This window comes from Hyaena hyaena, unplaced genomic scaffold (assembly GCF_003009895.1).
Source record: "Hyaena hyaena isolate Hyena2069 unplaced genomic scaffold, ASM300989v1 scaffold_276, whole genome shotgun sequence".
NCBI classification, from domain to species: domain Eukaryota; kingdom Metazoa; phylum Chordata; class Mammalia; order Carnivora; family Hyaenidae; genus Hyaena; species Hyaena hyaena.
The window spans coordinates 1,673,877-1,692,827 of NW_024080909.1; the positions used below are offsets into that span (position 1 = coordinate 1,673,877).

The window sequence follows — 18,951 nt, forward strand, 5'->3', positions numbered from 1 at the left end:
CCCCCTACCCCATACCCCTCAGACCCTTTCCCCTGTTCATACCATCTCAAAAAATTTTAGAATGAAAAAAATTTTTTTCAAATTATTTTACATTAACATAACTGTTTTAGCACTGCAGAAAATATCAATTATCACCCTTTCATGCTCCATTGCATTACTGTCAATCATTTAATCTAATGACTCATGTTCATACTGCAAAACTAGTAACTAAAAAAAACCTTTTATAAATACCATTTTGAAACCAATTTTTATAGCACTTAATGTAAATATTTATCCTCTAGCATTTACCTTTGGAATCATCTTTGTTGGAATCTTTATTCTGATAACCTTTCTCGTTATCTTTGAACAAGATGGCTGGAACAAAAGCTTTCAAATCGATGAGGTTCTCATAAAAATTCCGAGCATCTTCATCTTCCCATATACCACCTTCCAAGTCATATTCTCCAGGCTTACCAGGTGTAAAGATATCAATTCCAGGCCCATGTTCTACAATAAAATAAGCCACAGGGAATTAAAACCATTTCAGGTTTAGTATGGAAAACCACACAAGATATTTTATATTTTCAATTTCACAACTAATGAACCTTAAGTGTTAAAATAAGCTTCTTTCAATCAACAAGTACTCTGAATTGTTCACAAAACTATCTTTAACGTCAAATCATCAATTGTGTTTTAAATAAAGCTCCAAATCTGGACAAGGTAAAAGACAGCATATGAGAAAGATGCTTTTTCTCTTAAATGTTTTAAGCAATTATTATGACATTAAGTAGCCATTTGATATATTAGTCCTGCTTCATGAAACTTAAAACCCAAATAAGAAATACATAAGCCTGGCCATTCCTAAAACATCCCAATCTCCCATGAAGCACTTTTTTTTTTCTTTATGACTCCCAACCCTCTGTCCCACTTACATCACAATCACCTTCACAAGTAAAACAAAAAAACTTAAGTTTTCAAAAAAATGTTGACAGTTTATAGACATTTTTTAAATGTTTCTATTTATTTCTGAGAGAGAGAGAGAGAGAGAGAGAAAGACAGTGTGAGCAGGGGAGGGGCAGAGAGAGAGGAAGACAGAATCAGAAACCAGCTCCAGGCTCTGAGCTAGTTGCCAGTACAGAGCCTGATGCAGGGCTCGAACACACAAACCGCGAGATCATGATCTGAGCTGAAGTCAGACGCTTAACCAACTGAACCACCCAGGTGACCCTTAAGATTTTTTATTAAAGTAATCTCTATACCCAACATGGGGCTCAGACTCACAACTCTGAGATAAAGAATCACATACTCCACCAACTGAGCCAGCCAGACATCCCATAAGTAAACCATAAACTTTTAATTAAGAAGTGTCCCTCCTTTTGGCATAATCCATGGTATAGGGCAGACTGCTATAAATGGTCAACTGATAACTAGAAAATAATGGAAGAAAAGATGAAGAAATATATAGATATTTCAGTAGAAGGTAGAAAACCATGTACACATTTGCATACATGCATGCACATATACATGCTCTACATTTTACATACAACTCTGAATTCTTAAATTCAGATCAGGAGAATTAATTTCCAACTTCATGATCATGAGACCATTCATTAATTCATCTGTTCTCACTGTGCTTCTCTCCAAACCACAAGTGGAGAATGATCATGTAGATTAATGTTTCTGTTTTGTTTTGATTTGGTTTTTTTTTTATTTCTAGGAGAGAGAGAAAGCGCGAGCAGGGGAGGGTCAGAGAGAGAGGGAGACACAGAATCTGAAGCAGGCTCCAGGCTCTGAGCTGGCAGTCAGCACAGAGCCAGATGAGGGGCTCGAACCCACGAACCGCGAGATCATGACCTAAGCGAAAGTCAGACGCTTAACCGACTCAGCCACCCAGGCGCCCCAGATCATGTAGATTAAATATAACCATAAGAGGGGCACCTGGGTTGGGGCGCCTGGGTGGCTGAGTCGGTTAAGCGTCCGACCTTCGCTTAGGTCGTGATCTCGCGGTTCGTGGGTTCGAGCCCCACGTCGGGCTCTGTGCTGACTGCCAGCTCAGAGCCTGGAGCCTGTTTCAGTCTGTGACTCCCTCTCTCTCTGACCCTCCCCTGCTCACGCTGTCTCTCTCTCTCTCTCTCCTAGAAATAAATAAAACATTAAAAAAAAAAAAAAAATTTAAAGAGGGGCACCTGGGTGGCTGAGTCGGTTAAGCATCCAGCTCCTGGTTTTGGCTCAGGTCATGATCTCACAGTTCGTGGGTTCAAGCCCTGCATAAGGGATTTTCTCTCTCCCTCTCTTTCTGCCCCTCCCCGCTCTGCTCTCTTTCTCTCTCACTCAAAATAAATAAGTAAACTTAAAAAAAAAAAAAATTACTCATTTCATAAGAAGAACAAGAAGAAAAACAAAAGAACACTGGCTACCTGATGCATTACTTATATGCCGCATACCAAATATATTTATATTTAAACACAGGACACTAAAACCATATACTATAAGGGAAAAGAGTGATAAATTTATAACTTCTGATTAATGAAAAATATATACAAAAGCAAAGGACAAACTAAAAGACAATACTAGCAATATCCATACAAAAAAATTAATATTCATGAATATAAAGATCCCTACAAGTAAAGGCCAAGATCCCTATGTAAAAATGAATAAAACCTCTGAACAGCTAAGTAGGAGTATAGGAAAAAAACCTTAACCTCAGTACTCATCAGGATAATGTTAAATAAGACATTTATCATTTTGACCCATTAGATTATATTTAACAAAGATTGGTATCATTAAATGTTAACAAGACAGTAGGGTAGTAAACACTCTCATATCTTATCTAAGAATATAAATTAATACAGCATTAAGGGAATGTAATCTCTACCCATCAATATTTAAATTAAGTATAATCTTTGATCCTACAAAATTCCTTCTAGGAATTTATACCAACGAAATAACAAAAAATGTGAAAGATTCACAAAGATGTTGACTATAGCACTGTTTGTAACAGAGCAAAATTGGGACAGAATTTAAGTATCTACCAGTAAGATATCAGCTGATATTTATACACTCTGTAACACTAATCAAATGCTAAAAAAATTATGTATATCTACCTGAACGGACTCAGTAGTTTCTCAAAAATACTTTATTGAAAGAGAAAAGCAAGTCATGCAAATTAACATGCCATGTAAACTAACAATAAAGCTATGTATCAATATCTCATTATATACTTTACATAAATATTTTATATTACAAAGGTCTGGACAGATTCATATTAAACTGTACCAGTATCTTGGAAAATGGAATACACATGATAGGAGGCTTTCACTTTCTACTCTATAATATGCACGAATGTTTTACATATATGAAAAATGGATTTGATTTGCATAGTAATTATAAATTATGAAAAATCAACCTCTGAGAAGGGAAAAAAAATGCTACAAAGTTAAAAAAAAAGCAATAGATAATCACAGGAAACTATCTGCAATGCATATGACAAAGAATAATTTCCTTAATATGTAAAATGCCTTTACAATTCGATTAAAAAATATTTTATCAAAATGACAATAAAAGGGGCGCCTGGGTGGCTTAGTCGGTTAAGCGTCCGACTTTCGCTCGGGTCATGATCTCGCGGTTCGTGGGTTCGAGCCCCGCGTCGGGCTCTGTGCTGACTGCCAGCTCAGAGCCTGGAGCCTATTTCGGAGTCTGTGTCTCCCTCTCTCTCTGACCCTCCCCTGCTCACGCTGTCTCTCTCTCTCCTAGAAATAAATAAAACATTAAAAAAAAAATTAAAAAAATAAAATAAAATGACAATAAAAAAGGAAGTGTTAAAGGATTCAAATCAGTGTGTCACAGAGAAACAAACACATATGTGAAACAGCCAATAAACTTAAGAAAAGATGCTCAACCTCACTCAGAAGGTAAAAATCAACAACTACAATATAGTAAGAGTGTAAGGAAACATTCTCATACAGCTAGTGGCATATAAATCTCTTTGGAAGAATATTTAAATTTATATATACATTTTTCTGATTTTTTTAATCTTTATTTATTTTTGAGAGAGAAACAGAGTGAGCAAGGGAGGGACTGAGAGAGAGGGGGAGACAAAATCTGCATCAGGCTCCAGGCTCTGAGCTGTCAGCACAGAGCCTGACATGGGGCTTGAACCTACAAACCATGGGATCATGATACAGCCAAAGTCAGACACTTTACCAACCAAGCCACCCAGGCATCACTAACTTTACATATTTAAATTTAAAATGCACATGCCTATGGAATTGTTGAATCACTATATTATATACCCAAAACTAATATTACACTGTATGTTAACTGGACTTTAAATAAACACTTAAAAAATAAAAAGTAAAATAAAAAAATAGATGCAGAATAGTATATATAATATGATCTCATTTTGTACGGCAAGAACAGATATTCTGATTACTGAAAAGCTGAGGCTTCTCCAAGCCAGGATGAGGTACCAGTAACCTAAAACAACTAAAAAGACCAAACAATATATATAAGTTTTTGAACACAACATCAGACAGCACAGGAAAGTGATTCCTAGAGAGAAGAAATTAAAAAACTGAGCCCAAAAATTAACCGCCCTAGCTTATTGCCTGGTAAGATTTTCTTTTTTTTCTTTTCTTTTTTTAATGTTTTATTTATTTCTGAGAGAGAGAGACAGCATGAGCAGGGGAAGGTCAGAGAGAGAGATACAGAATCTGAAACAGCCTCCAGGCTCTGAGCTAGCTGTCAGCACAGAGCCCAACGCAGGGCTCAAACCCACAAACCATGAGATCATGACCTAAACTGAAGTCGGATGCTTAACCGACTGAGCCACCCAGGCGCCCCATTCCTGGTAAGTTTTTCTAAGCTACAGCCAAGTAAGGGAGAAGTACAGCAGACCCCAGCAGTCTCCATGAGCTGAGGACAAGCTGAGTCCGGCAAGACTACTCTCATCTATGTGGCTAGCCGTTGCAGGACAGAGTACCAAAAAGGAGAAAGCATATACAGACCTCAAAGATCAGGAGAAAGCTCCCCTTGAATGTTCAGCCAAACACTGATCAGCCCATACCTATGAGGGAACTGGATGAGAATGGGAAAATAACTACTTATACTTCCAATTCATGGGAAATCGGGTAGAGTAGAGAGGACCATTGCCTCTGTAATATGGAAAATTAGCCCTAGACTAACAGCTGCTCTGACCTAACAAAATCAACCTGAAAAGGATAAAACATTCCAAGTAGCTTAACTGTGCCCCATAATGAAGCTCAATGATATTTCTAAGAATACAAAAATATGCAGCAGTGGGGTGTCTGGGTGGCTCAGTCAATTGAGGGCTGGACTTTGGCTCATGTAATGACCTCACGGTTCAGGAGTTCAAGCCCCACACTGGGCTCTCTGCTGTCAGTGCAGAGCCCACTTTGGATCCTCTGTATGTCTCTCTCTCTCTCTGCTCCTCCCCCACTCATGCTCTCTCAAAAATAAACATTAAAAAAAATATATCCAGCAACCATCCCAGTATATGTGATCAGACATGCAAAGAAGTAGAAAAAAATACAAAGCTATAGAAATCACTCAATCAATTAAAACCAATGCAGAAATAATGTAAATGATAAAATTAGTAGACAAAGAAATTAAAACAATAACTATTTTCATATACCCAACAAACTCGAAGATAGACTGAGCATGTTTGAGACCATGGAAAATAAAACCAGGTTAGAGATAAAAACTACATTTCTATAAGATTAACAGTACATTAGGCACTGTAAAAAAAAAAAAAAAAAAGATCAATGAATTTGAAGACACAGCAAGGGAAACTATCCAATACAAAAACAGACAAAAAAGTACTGAAGACTACAAAGCACAACTTCAAACCATCTAACAGTTGTAATTAAATCTCCATAGCAGGAGGGAGAGTAACAGAAAATATATTTGAAGACACAAGGGTCAAGGTTTTGCAAATTTGATGAAAATTGTAAATTCACAGATTCAGGAAGTCCAGTGAACAAAAGCACAAGAAACATATAGAAAACCACACCACACCACATCATAATTAAGTGATAATAAAGAAATTTTAAAACAACCAAAAGAAAAATGCACCACATGCAAAAAACTATTGAAAGAAAAAAAATATCACCCTAAATTTCTATACCTGGTGAAAATATCTTTTAAAAATGTCTTCTAGTTTGTTGAGTATATGAAAATAGTTATAATTGTTTTAATTTCTTTGTCTACTAATTTTATCATTTACATCATTTCTGCATTGGTTTTAACTGACTGATTTATTTCTGAGTACCTGTGTGGCTCAGCTGGTTAAGCATCCGACTCTCAGTTAAGCATCTAACTCTTGATTTCAGCTCAGGTCAGGATCTCAGGCTTTGTGAGATGAGGCCCTGCATCCAGGCTCCACACATGTGTGAGCAGGGGAGGGGCAGAGGAAGAGAAAGAGAGAATCCCAAATAGGCTCCATACTGTCAATGCAGAGCCCGACGTGGGGCTCAATCCCATGACCCTGTGATCATGACCTGAACTGAAAATAAGAGTCAGACACTCAACTGACTGAGCCACGCAGGCACCCCAAGTGGAACTTCATTTAAGAAATCAAAAAGTTTGAGGCTCACTAAATAGAAAAAATAGTAGGGATTATATACATAGTTAAATATAAATAAAATAAATGCATTTGTAGTATGCAATACATATTTTTTATTGAGATATAAAATACAAAATAACTCTTGTGCTATAAAAAGATACCTTACAAATACCTTACTCTTAAAATTTTTCAGTAAACAGAATTGTCAGATAGCTTCAAGATTAGTGCCGTATCAACACATTTACAAATATAAATATAATTAGTTTATCAAGTACTTGGTATGATAGATTAATGTATTAGGTGCCCTACCAATTTATGGACAATCAAAAAGGAACTTTAAAACACCTCTGAAATAGTATAAAAAACAACCCATCTCACAAAATAAAAATTTACCTCATAAAACTGCAAGATTTACTTCTAAATAACGATTTAAGATAATGTATCATTCAAAACCAATATATTAAAAATAAGGATAAATATTGCACCTGGGTTGCTCGATTGGGGCTCTTGGTTTCAGCTCAGATCATGATCTTATGGTTCATGGGTTTGATCCCCTCATTGGAATCTGCACTGACAGTGCAGAGCCTGCTTGGGATTCTCTCACTTTCCCTCTATCTGCCCCTCCAACTCTCCCTCTCAAAATAAACAAACTTAAAAAAAAAAGGATAAATATAAAAATATTAGAAGGACATGTGGGTGGCTCATTTGGTTGTCTTTGGCTCTTGGTTTTGGCTCAGGTCATGATCTCACAGTTTGTGAGATTGAGCCCCATGTTGGGCTCTGTGCTGACGGATTGGAGCCTACCTGGGATTCTATCTCTACCTCTCTCTGTGACCGTCTCCCACTCATGCTCTCTCTCAAAATAAATAAACTTAAAAAAAATTAGAACCCCAAAGATCCAATCTACTTTATTACCTCTCCGAGAAAGAAAGTAAATCTTTCTATAACCCCAAGTATGGTATAAGACAGGTCCCTATTGGATATAATCCAAAGACATTTAATACAAAAGAACCAAAAGAATACATCATAAGATCATATGAGTTAATTATTGTTAAGTGCAAAGCCTTTGCCAGAGGACCATTTCAACTAGCAGCTTTGCAAAGTTCTTATTAGGTCTTAATACTACTTCCTCATTTAAAAAACTTTAAACCATGTTGAAAACTTAAATCTTTAATGATATACATCTGACAAAAGTAAAAATAAGAGATAGTGCTTACTGAAATATCAGTGTTTTTAGGGTTATCTTACCTTCTGGCGTTGGTTTGTCTTGAGGAAGATCTGGCATGTTTTCATCCAAAAGGTCTGCTAAGGATTGAGAATTTGCTAGCAGCTTCTGATATGACATAGCAAATTCCTCATACTGTTTATGTCTATCTTCACTTAGCTCCCCTTTAGAATGGAGAATACGCCTATAAAACGAATGATGAAATAATCTGATAAACTCATCAAAGTAGATGTGATCATGTATTACATTAGGAACGTTCCACAAATTTTGATTTTATCACATAAGCTTATTAGCATGATTTTCTTCATGCTAATGAAAGAATGAAATTATTTTCATTAAAGTTTTCAAGATGTATCTGAAATTAAAACTAGTACAATCAAATTCACTTAGATGATTAGATTTCAACAATAGTTCTTCAAAGAACATTAAGAGTAATTAACAATTACGCCAGGAGATATATAAAATTTAACAATGCCACAAAACATAAATTATTTTTTAAACTATTTTGTTAAAGTCATACCCCCTTCATACTGTTAATCAAAAATACTTAATATACCTTAAAAAGTTACTGTTCAAAAACAATGGGTTATAAAATCAGTATCCTTCAACTTTTACAATGATAGGAATCAAGATTATCTTTTGAAAAAGACCACATCTTCCAAACAGCCAATTCTGTTTACTGCACAAGTGCTAGTTATTTATCCATTTAACAAATATTAATTGAGCAACCCACATAAGCAAGGTCAGGTCATCTCAGGAGCAGAAAACACAACTAGTATTTCACTCTACAAACAGTTCACTAATAAGCCACTATAATTAGAAATGTAGAACCTTTGAAAATTTTCAAAATTTATACTCAAGCAAAAATCTATATATAGACAGTTGAGATGTCTACAAATGCAACTATTTATCACACACATGTAATGTAATATTTGAAATCTAGAAATCTTAATGCAATATAGGTTTCAAAAAGCCAATTGTAAATTAAATCGTCTTCAAATTGTTAAATTTATTACTTGTCATTTGAGTTTTCTTGTGAAAAGGGAAAAAAATGAGTTATTTTATGATGCTATTTTCTTAAAAGTTATAGAAAATAAAGTGAAAAACAATGACTACATTTAATCATCCATGCTTGGCTGGAACAATTTCCAAATTTTTCTATCTTACCCTATTCCTACCCACATAAACTTCTGTTTAAATGCTGTAACATTGCAGCTAACATTTTTTTATGTTAGGAGTATCGGCTCCTATTACAAGCACAAGATAGATCAATGCATATATTATTATTCATTAAATCCAATTTTTTCCCCAAATCTGGTCTGTTAGGATCTAAAATGAGAAATCTTCACACGATTTAAAACTATATTAGACAAGGGGCACCTGGGTGGCTCAGTTGGTTAAGCATCCAACTTTGGCTCAGGTCATGATCTCGGGGTCTGTGTCAGCTGTGCTGACAGCTCAGAGCCTGAAGTCTGCTTAGGATTCTGTGTCTCCCTCTCTCTCTGTCTCTGCTCCTCTCCCATTCATGCTCTACCTCTCTCTGTCTCAAAAATAAACATTAAAAAATTTTAAAAAACAGGGCGCCTGGATGACTCAGTAGCTTAAGCGTCCGACTTCGGTTCAGGTCATGATCTCACAGTTCATGGGTTCGAGCCCCACACTGGACTCTGTGCTAATAGCTAGCTCAGAGCCTGGAGCCTGTTTCAGATTCTGTGTCTCCCTCTCTCTCTCTGACACCCTTCCCCCACCCCCCGCTCATGCTTTCTCACTTTCAGAAATAAATAAAAAACAGTAAAAAAATGTTTTTTCCTAAATAAGCAAACAAATTTTTTTAAAAAACTACATTAGACAATATTGTTCTATCAACAAGAATAGTTTCTCTCTTCAACCATTTATTTTAAACTAATCTTACAGGAAAAAACACTCAGTAAATTTTACCAATGAATTCTAAACTCAAAGCTTTCAAAAATACTCAACCCATGAAAACAATGACTGCTATTACTTTGAATGAGTGAACTTGTTAGAACTTTTAATTAGAAATCGTCATTTTTGAAGTTAAAGCCACTAAAATTAAACTGTTTAAATAAATAATGCTCAAAAGTAGGCTACTCTAATATGTTCTGTAATGTATGATTAGAAAAAATGTTAATAAAACTTTATCCTTTTTTTTAAGTAAACTTCACACCCAGCATGAAGCCCAAAGCGGAGCTTGAACTCACAACAGAGATCAAGACCTGAGGTAAGATCAACAATCAGACCCTTAATCAACTGAGCCATCCAGGCACCCCCTTAGCAGTTTATTCCGTAGCAAATTATGTTAAGAGGGATAATGTCAGTTCTAAGGGATTTCAGAACCTGTAATGACAATTAAGATGATGCAAAATTATTTCAGTACTTGAAAAGAAACTGGAAAATGTTTCAAAGTAACAGAACCTGGAACTTTCTTTTTCTAACGTTCCAACACTCAAAGTCATTTAAAGTGCATACATCCAGTTTTAGGTTAAACAATATTCACTAAGGATTTATGATACATAGGCAGTAGCAAAGTGATGACTATTTAATCACAACAGAAAACAAACACTCTTTTTCCAATATCAACCTCATTTTCAAACATTTGCCAGGGACTTTGCATTGGATCAATTAAAAGTGATGTAATTCTACGACAATTGCCTATGTATGCATTCCAGTTCCTTTGCAGTCATCCTGGAACCAATTTAAAACTCGGAAGCTCCAGAGGTAACTCCTCACACTCCCTAATCTCAATCCCATGATCAAAATTGTTAACAGTACTAATTCATCAAACTGCTTAACTTACAGGTGCTTAGGTTACTACCTAATGAGAACAGTCACCCCCAAAAAAGCTTAGATTTTGGTAGATGTATTTTCTAATCATATCTTATACTGAAACCTTGGCAAGCAATACAAGATACCAATTTAAATGGCACAGGAAGAGTTGTTACACACAAAACTTAAACAGTCCTACATATTTTCCTTGACCATTTATTTAATACCCATTTACTAAACACCAGACTAACTACAGAGGATGTATTAAGACTATAGGTTTCTAGCAGAGAAATAAATGCATCATAGGCACCTGAACATTCAAAATCCCTAGAATCATTTAGAGGTTTGAATGAAATTGAGACATTTTTTAATGAATGTTTTATACATGGCAGTTTTTTATGTTTATGAAGCCCATTGGAAAAGATTTTCAGTTTAGATATTTTTAGAGGACCCGTATGAGAGAACTAAACATTACACAGCACATTTGACCAAAGTACCTATTCTGTTCATCAGTGTAAAATAAATCTCACCAAAATTTCCTCTGAGAATTCTATGAGAATCTATCACTATGCAAAATCAAGCTGAATATATGATTTATCATATATCATTTTAATTACAATCTCTTCCAGAAGCACATATATTCAGAATGTTGAATAGAAGCCATCCTTTTTGAGACTATCATAAATCAGAGGTTAGCAAAATATTTCTGCAAAGGGGCCAGATATAAATATTTTAGGCTTTGCAGACCATATGGTCCTTGTTACAACTATTCAAATCTGCTGATATGGCACAAAAGCAGCCATAGGCAATAATACATAAATGAACGAGGCTATTTTCCAATAATGCTTTATTCAAGGACACTGAAATTTGAATGTCATATAGTTTTAATATTTCACAAAATACTTTATTTTTTTGAACCAATTAAAAAGGTAATGACCATTCTTATTCCTAGCTCACCAGCTGTACAAAAAATAGTGGTGGTTCTATCTGGCCTGCAGGTCATAGTTTGCCAATCCTTATCATAACAGGAGTTCCCTGTATTAGTATCACTGTTCAAGGTATTATAAATGACTATATCCCTTCTCATGACATCACTGTACAATAGGGAGTTACTGGAACCATTTTGAAGATACGAAAAGGAAGCAATGGAAACAAAATTCCAAATCTGATTCATTATATAAAAATACAAGGTAGTAGACCTCCTTCACCCAATGATGAACTAGCACTGTCTGGAAGCAACCCTAAGATACATCAATCTTTGATTTCTAGTGTTTTTTTATATTACTAATTCAATACTGTAAAACTGAGAGAAAATATCAAATAGTCCACTCTTGAATGGATCATTCTATCTCATAAGTCATAGATGTCTCAAAAGATTCTAGTCTTGAGACATTTTGTTGTTGCTGTTTTTCATTTTTATTCTTGGCCTTCTTGTTCTTTTGTTTACTGTTGTTTCACATTATTTTAAAAATGAAATTTTTTAAAAGCTATGCAAGTTTAAGAATATACAAATTTTCAAAATCAAAAAAAGGCACAAGAGACATTCTCATCAAGTTTCTGAAGGATTAAGCAGGCAATATATTACAAATTATAAACCACATTTACTGAATACTTACAATGAGCCAGATACTGTTACTAAGTGCTTTTACACATGAATTCACTGCATCGTTCACATTTATCTCCAAGGTAGAGTGCATTGTTCACATTTATCTCCAAGGTAGAGTGCTAATGTTACTCCATTTTACAGAAGAGAAAACTCAAGCACAAAGATGTGAAATAACTTGCTGAGAGTTACAGAACTGGGTAAATGACAAACTAAGATCTGAACACATGTAGCCAGGCTCCGGCATCCATGCTCACAACTACTGCACTATACATACTGCCTCCCCAATTAAAATTATCCACTTGGTACCTAACATTGGAATTAGAATGTGTCTCAAATGCATCTACCAAAGGCAAGCCTTCTCACAGTGAGGTGCTTATTTTATATTATTTTGGGTCCTTCTGTCTCTAACTTGGTGAGCACTGAGTGCACTGATAATGTGTTTACTAGACATTTTAAAATCTAATACAAGTCCTAAATGCAAATGAAGAGGAGTAATATGGAAGTTGTGAAAAATAAAGTATGAAGAGGTATGAAAGAACCAGATCATTCACTTGCTACATAAGTCACAATGAGCAATCTCTTTACCCCTAGATCTGATCTATCACTTACAATAGTTATTATTGCAAGCATACTGCAAGGATCAAGTAAGATCATACATGTGATGCATTTTTCAATGTAAAACAGTATTTTCATGAGGAAAAAAAAAGCCATAGCCCACTACAGAAAAGGTAAGAACTTCAATGTAAATTATCTGATTTTATATTAGCCAAATTAAAAAAGAAAAAAAATCTTGGGAAGAATACAGAAAATCCATTCTAGTTTTGACCTTATGCAGTCATGCAAAATAACAGAAGAGTCAAAATCTTGAAAAAATCATGAAGCAGGCCCATGAAAAACTACTAGGTTTTACCTTTAATCTCCCTTAGCAATTTGTCAAATTTTCATGAGAATAATTTTCTTTTGGTTTCATTTTAGAATTTGGTTATGGATGTCTTATAATCTTGTGTGAAAGGCCACTACTGCATAGTAAGCATAAATGTACTCAATCAAATATTTATTAAACTGTCAAAGTCATTGAATCAGAGTTAGAGAATATCTGGAAAGAGGGAACAACTTTAGAGCACTTACAAACTGTTAAAGCCTCAGTGAGTATGTAATACAGTGACAGAACATGTTTTTTAATGTTTCTTTTTTTATTTATTTCTGAGAGAGAGAGAGAGACAGCGCGAGCATGGGAGGGTCAGAGAGAGAGAGGGAGACACAGAATCTGAAGCAGGCTCCAGGCACTGGAGCTACCTGTCAGCACAGAACCCGACACGGAGCTTGAACCCACGAACTGTGAGATCATGACCTAAACTGAAGTCGGATGCTTAACTAACTGAGCCACCCAGGCGGCCCGTGATAGGACATCTTAATAGTGCTTATGTACTATACAATTTATCAAACAATCCACCTGTTAAAACAAAAAACAAAAACCCATCTCTAATGGCAAGGTACAACTTACCTGTAAGAAAAGTATAAGGTAAAAGCAATGTTATTTAATTTTACATTAATGTGCTTTTAAGTTTCAACATTGGTAAAATAATACCTCATGAATTTGCATTAATGAAAGAAACCTCCCTGATTTTATTAACTAATGGAGGAAGGCCTCTATTGTACTTTTTTTTTTTAAACTATACTTAGTGCTGTTTGAACATGTAATCATGAAGGTCCTAATTCATCAATACTGAAAGGAAAACTTTGCTACCACTCCCATCTCTTAGATATAAAGAAAGGAATTAAGACATTTCAAAATTATTTAAGCAAAAATTGACTTAACCCCTGAATTGATGATTTCACTACTGAAAGAAATTGTTTTACATAATTAAGTTATAGCTAATAAAAATTAAATCATTTCTTCAATTTTTATTAAATGCCAAAAGGAGTAGGTAATATTACCTCTATGAGAATATCTCATAGTACAAAACATTTCAAGTACAGAGCACTGAACATAATAAAACACAAAACTTACCAAGAAGTAAAGCTATCAACTCTAAGTTGGCAAATGTTATAATATTTTTAGATGTGTATTAATTATAACTCCCTAGGATCAATCGCTTAACCAACATGTATTTTAAAAATTGCTTTAAGTACAAAAACCTTCTAAGTTCAAATTTATTAGAAGTCACCAAACCCTAGGGCCAGATATTTTACCTGCTTATAACTGTAAATCCCTCAGGGGCTTAAAAACAGAACTAGCTATGGAATACCTATGGTATCAGCCCAGAAAACATGAGAAAGGAACAGTTAGGACTCAAAAGGTCTTGTGCAGTCTCGGTCTTCATTCATTCACGTCTTTTAAGAAAATACCAGAGATTTTATTATCCTATTTTTTTTTTAATTGCTTGAAAGAATTCTTAAGTATAGAATTTCAGGAGTATAGGAGCACCTGGGTGGCTCAGTCAGATAAGCATCCGGCTTTGGCTCAGGTCATGACCTCACAGTTCATGAGTTCAAGCCCCACATCAGGCTCTGTGCTGACAACTCAGAGTCTAGAGCCTGCTTCAGATTCTGTGTCTCCCGCTCTCTCTGCCCTTCCTTCATTCATGCTCTCTCTCTCTCAAAAATAAATAAACATTAAAAAAAAAAATTTTTTTTAAAGAGTATAGACAAAGACTTCACAACCTTTAAAAACAATGCCATCTTCCAAGTCAATTAAAATGACCAAAAGCATTTAGGATTCATAGACTAAAAATACAATGGATTTGACGTTTTTTAAACTGTCATTATTAAATACTGAATAAAGACTTAAAAGTGATTTAACTACACGGGAGTCTTAAATATTTGCTTGCTCGGCACTTACAGTTCCAGCATTACCATGCCTAAGAGAAATCTTACTGGGAAAAATTACTTTCCCTGATTTATTCCCATGATTAGAAAAACCTCAAAACATCTACTGGATAATGACTGGGAGGGGGAAACTTTGGGAAACTGATCATTTTTATAGTACCCTATAATGTACTAATACTAGGCAAAGGACACTGCACTAATCCATTCTTCATGTCATCTGGGTCAGTCAGGTATTCAAATCTTCACTACAGAGGCTCCTTAAATTGAAGCTGTCCTAGGGATGAGTTATTTATTAAGTCATATACCAATTATTTTCTATATCGTGATTAAGATTTTCCCATCTCCCAAATTACTCCATTTAAGAAGACAGTAAATCATGATAAAATGACTGCTACGATGGCAAGGTCAATTTCTACGAGATAAATAACCTCCTCTAATAACCACAGGCTAACAGTTCCCTATTGAAATAAGTAAAAGTTTGGGGCGCCTGGGTGGCTCAGTCGGTTGAGCGTCCGACTTCGGCTCAGGTCATGTTCTCACGGTTCGTGGGTTCGAGCCCCGCATCAGGCTTTGTGCTGACAACTAGCTCAGAGCCTGGAGCCTGTTTCGGATTCTGTGTCTCCCTCTCTCTCCGACCCTCCCCTGCTCATGCTCTCTCTCTCTCTCTCTCTCAGAAATAAATAAAACATTAAAAAAAAAAAATGAGTAAAAGTTTGTAGGGAAAGGCCACAAAACCATGCTCTTAACACTATTTCCTGTTCAAAATTTATACCAGTGACTTGAATAATAATAATAGGTCTGCTTATCAAAGCTGAACACGAACAGAAGTACTTCCTAGTATAAACTGTTAATATATTAATAATAATCAATATTCAATATTATCATTAGGCTAAAATAATATGCCAAAAATACCTAAATAAAGTTAAAAGAGAGAAGTCTGCATTCAGGTTTAAAAGATTATTTCCACTAGTTCAAGGTGAAGAACTGATTTGGCAGCAGTTCATTTGAAAAATTAGTCTTTAGGCATATACAAGCCTAACAGTCAAAAGAATGACAAAGTAGCTATAAAAACTAATGGAATTTTAGGCTACAGGCAGGAAAAAAATGCATTCAAAACGAATGTCCTAAGGATAGTCATGTCGAAATCATGGAACAAACTGAAAGAACAGGAGGTATTTAGCCTTGAGAAGATGAAAGGGAAACATCCTGGCAGTCTGCAAATATCTGAGATATTATCATGGGTATGAAAGCGGAGACATGTCCCATGTCAGTGCTTCTCAAACTATGGTAAAAGAATTATTTTTTTCTAATTACCTCAGAGGCTTTTATAAAATACAGGAACGATACCACAACTATTGAAAACTGCTATAAAGATGTCTAAATGCTTCATCTGTTTTTAGACTTAATTCATTGTGAACAGGTAAACAGTTTACGGACTCCCACTTTCGGCAGCTTTATGCCATCTGAACCAGAAAAAAGTAAATCAAAGGGAACCATTTTATGGAGAGTTAACTTTCAGCTTGAATTTCTAGTAAGTAGGTGTGTCTAACACTGAACTGGCTTTGAGAGGTTTCCAAAGGAAGAATACTTTATCTGTCAGATAATCTATAAAATGGATTCCTGCACTGGGTGATTAGATTAAATCATTGTAGACTCTATCCTCTAAGGTTCTGAGAGGCCAATCAAAAATAAACACACACACAAAACCCTTAAAGTAGCCAATAAAAAGTTTTCAAAGCATACCTTACAAAATCAGTTGTGATGTTTAGGTAGAACACATGGGAAAAAGAAAAGGGCTAGGAAAATGACAAAACACTATGAAAGCCCTAATTAAGATTTTAAATACATGAGAATTATTAATAGAGGACCACTGTTTTCCTTTTAAACTCATTACTGACTATATAAATCTAGCCTGACGTTGCCTATTCTGCCTATTCAAAATTTAAAACAGTCCTCATTATCAAAAGCACGAAACAATATCTATATATATCTATATACAGATAGATATTTTTTAAGAAACTTTGAGAACACCATTGCCATCTTAAACTCTTGCCCCTTGAATGATCCTCAACCACCAGGGTTAAGCCATACAGTCTCTGAACCTATCCTGACCCAGACCTAACTGTACTATGGGCAGATACTACCAGTCTTCTAGTTAAGTCAATCACCTTCTAGTGGTTAACTACTTAAATTAGTAGGTCCTTCCCAACTGTGGAAGGACCTTAGGAAAATAGAAAAATATCCTCTCCCATACTAATTCCTGAAAAACAACCATTTCAGACTCTCAACCATGCACTTTAAATAGGTACAAAGTATTCAGTCAAACCCTACTGCTGTTGCCTCCTTTCTGTACTCCCTCAGCTCTCCAAATCCACCCTCCATAAAAGGTGACCTAGTGCCACCAACTTACATCAACTTCTAGTTTCCCTCTTCCAGGTACCCTCACTAATTACCTCAGGCACATACATTATTCCCTCAGAATTTTAAATGAATGTTCCCAGTAGAAAGACTACTTATAGGTGCACTCTAAATAGTAGCATTTAAGAATTTTTTTTCACATCTAATTTGTTGCACTATTTTCCAAATTTCTGATCTAAAATATAGACTCCGATCTAAAATAATGACTTGTTTTCCACAAAGAGCAAGTATCGGTAGTGACATCAACGAATTAAGATACAAAAACAATGAAAGCAAACCTTTCATAGACAGGGCACAACAAAACACACAAAAATAACAGCAGGTAAGTTAAAGTGACAAAAAGAAAATGCATCCCTCAACATTAAGGAGTTTTCTAAGGAAGAAAACACATCCACAAAGTAAAAAATCACCATATACTTCCCAGGTTTGTTTTAAATTCAGAAACAAAATCTAAGATAGACTCCTATTTACACATGAGTACTTAAACTGTTACACTGTGAAAATTCTCCTGGAACCATTAAGAAATCACCTGCAATGGGCCCTTCTCCACAAGTTCTTTCAGGGGCATGAAGACTTTAAAAGATTTTTAAGTATGGGCTCCAAAATAAATTCTCAATTCTGAGAAATATGAAAATCACCTGTTTTGCCTCTCAGTATTCTGAAGCTCCCTGTGGTCCCTTTTCAGGTGTTTGGTCAAAGATGTAAAGTATTCTTTTAAAAGATTCTGGAAAGGTTGTTGCTTCTCTGGACTAATTATCTCACTAGGAGGGAAACTCAAATTAAACTTCTCTGCAGCGCTCTTCACTTTCCGGGGTACAAGTCCAGCAATATCATCTCCACAGTGTCGACAAAAACTAATCACCACAGAAACATGAGTATGGGATTCCCGATCAGCATTAATAATATTTTTTAGCTGTTCATAGATTAAGGATAGACCTTCCTTGTCAGTGAAAATCCCAACTATTGTCAATTCTGCAATGAAACGCAAATCAGTTCTTAACTTGGTAATGTTAGGGGTTTTCTCTTCTTTCCTCGCTTCAAAATGCTTTTTCCAAACCTGAAGAAGTGAAGGAGCAAAGTCGGCATAACGCTGGTGAAAGAGAGAGCACAAGTGCACAGCACAATTCACATCAGATATTTTCAGCTTTGCTTCCACAATAGAAGCTACAGCTTCTGCAATATATTTGCTCAAATTTAGGCCATTAAAATCGTGGGACAAGGAGTCTCTCTGTTGTTCTGTAATAGTTTTTAATTTCTTCACAAAAGCGGTATTTTTCTTCAAGCTTGAGTCTAGTCGGCTGAAGAAATTTTCCTCTGGTCGGTTGTCTGGAGCATTTTGGTTTTTGCTACGAAGTTCCTTCCTTAACTGATGTCGTTCCCAAGCTTCTTGATGAAGCTGAAGGGATTCTTCTTTCTCTCTATATAAAAGTAAATAAAAAAGTAAGTAAATAAAACAACTTGTATATTTTGAAGCATCACTGCCGAATTTCCTAAGAGCAAAAGCAAATGAAGAAGTAAAATCATGTA

General features: G+C 35.4%; 1 protein-coding gene across 2 annotated transcripts in view; it reads right to left on the reverse strand.

Moving 5' to 3' along the window:
* Positions 1-18,951, reverse strand: part of UPF2 (UPF2 regulator of nonsense mediated mRNA decay) — a 105,726-nt gene that overhangs the window by 76,372 nt on the left and 10,403 nt on the right. For both annotated transcript variants that reach the window (XM_039246008.1, XM_039246007.1), the window contains exons 3-5: positions 18,063-18,842; positions 7,811-7,971; positions 289-486 (exon numbers count right to left, since the gene is read on the reverse strand). In XM_039246008.1, coding sequence (XP_039101939.1) covers positions 289-486; positions 7,811-7,971; positions 18,063-18,842 — 1,139 coding nt within the window. The remainder of the gene's footprint in view (positions 1-288; positions 487-7,810; positions 7,972-18,062; positions 18,843-18,951) is intronic.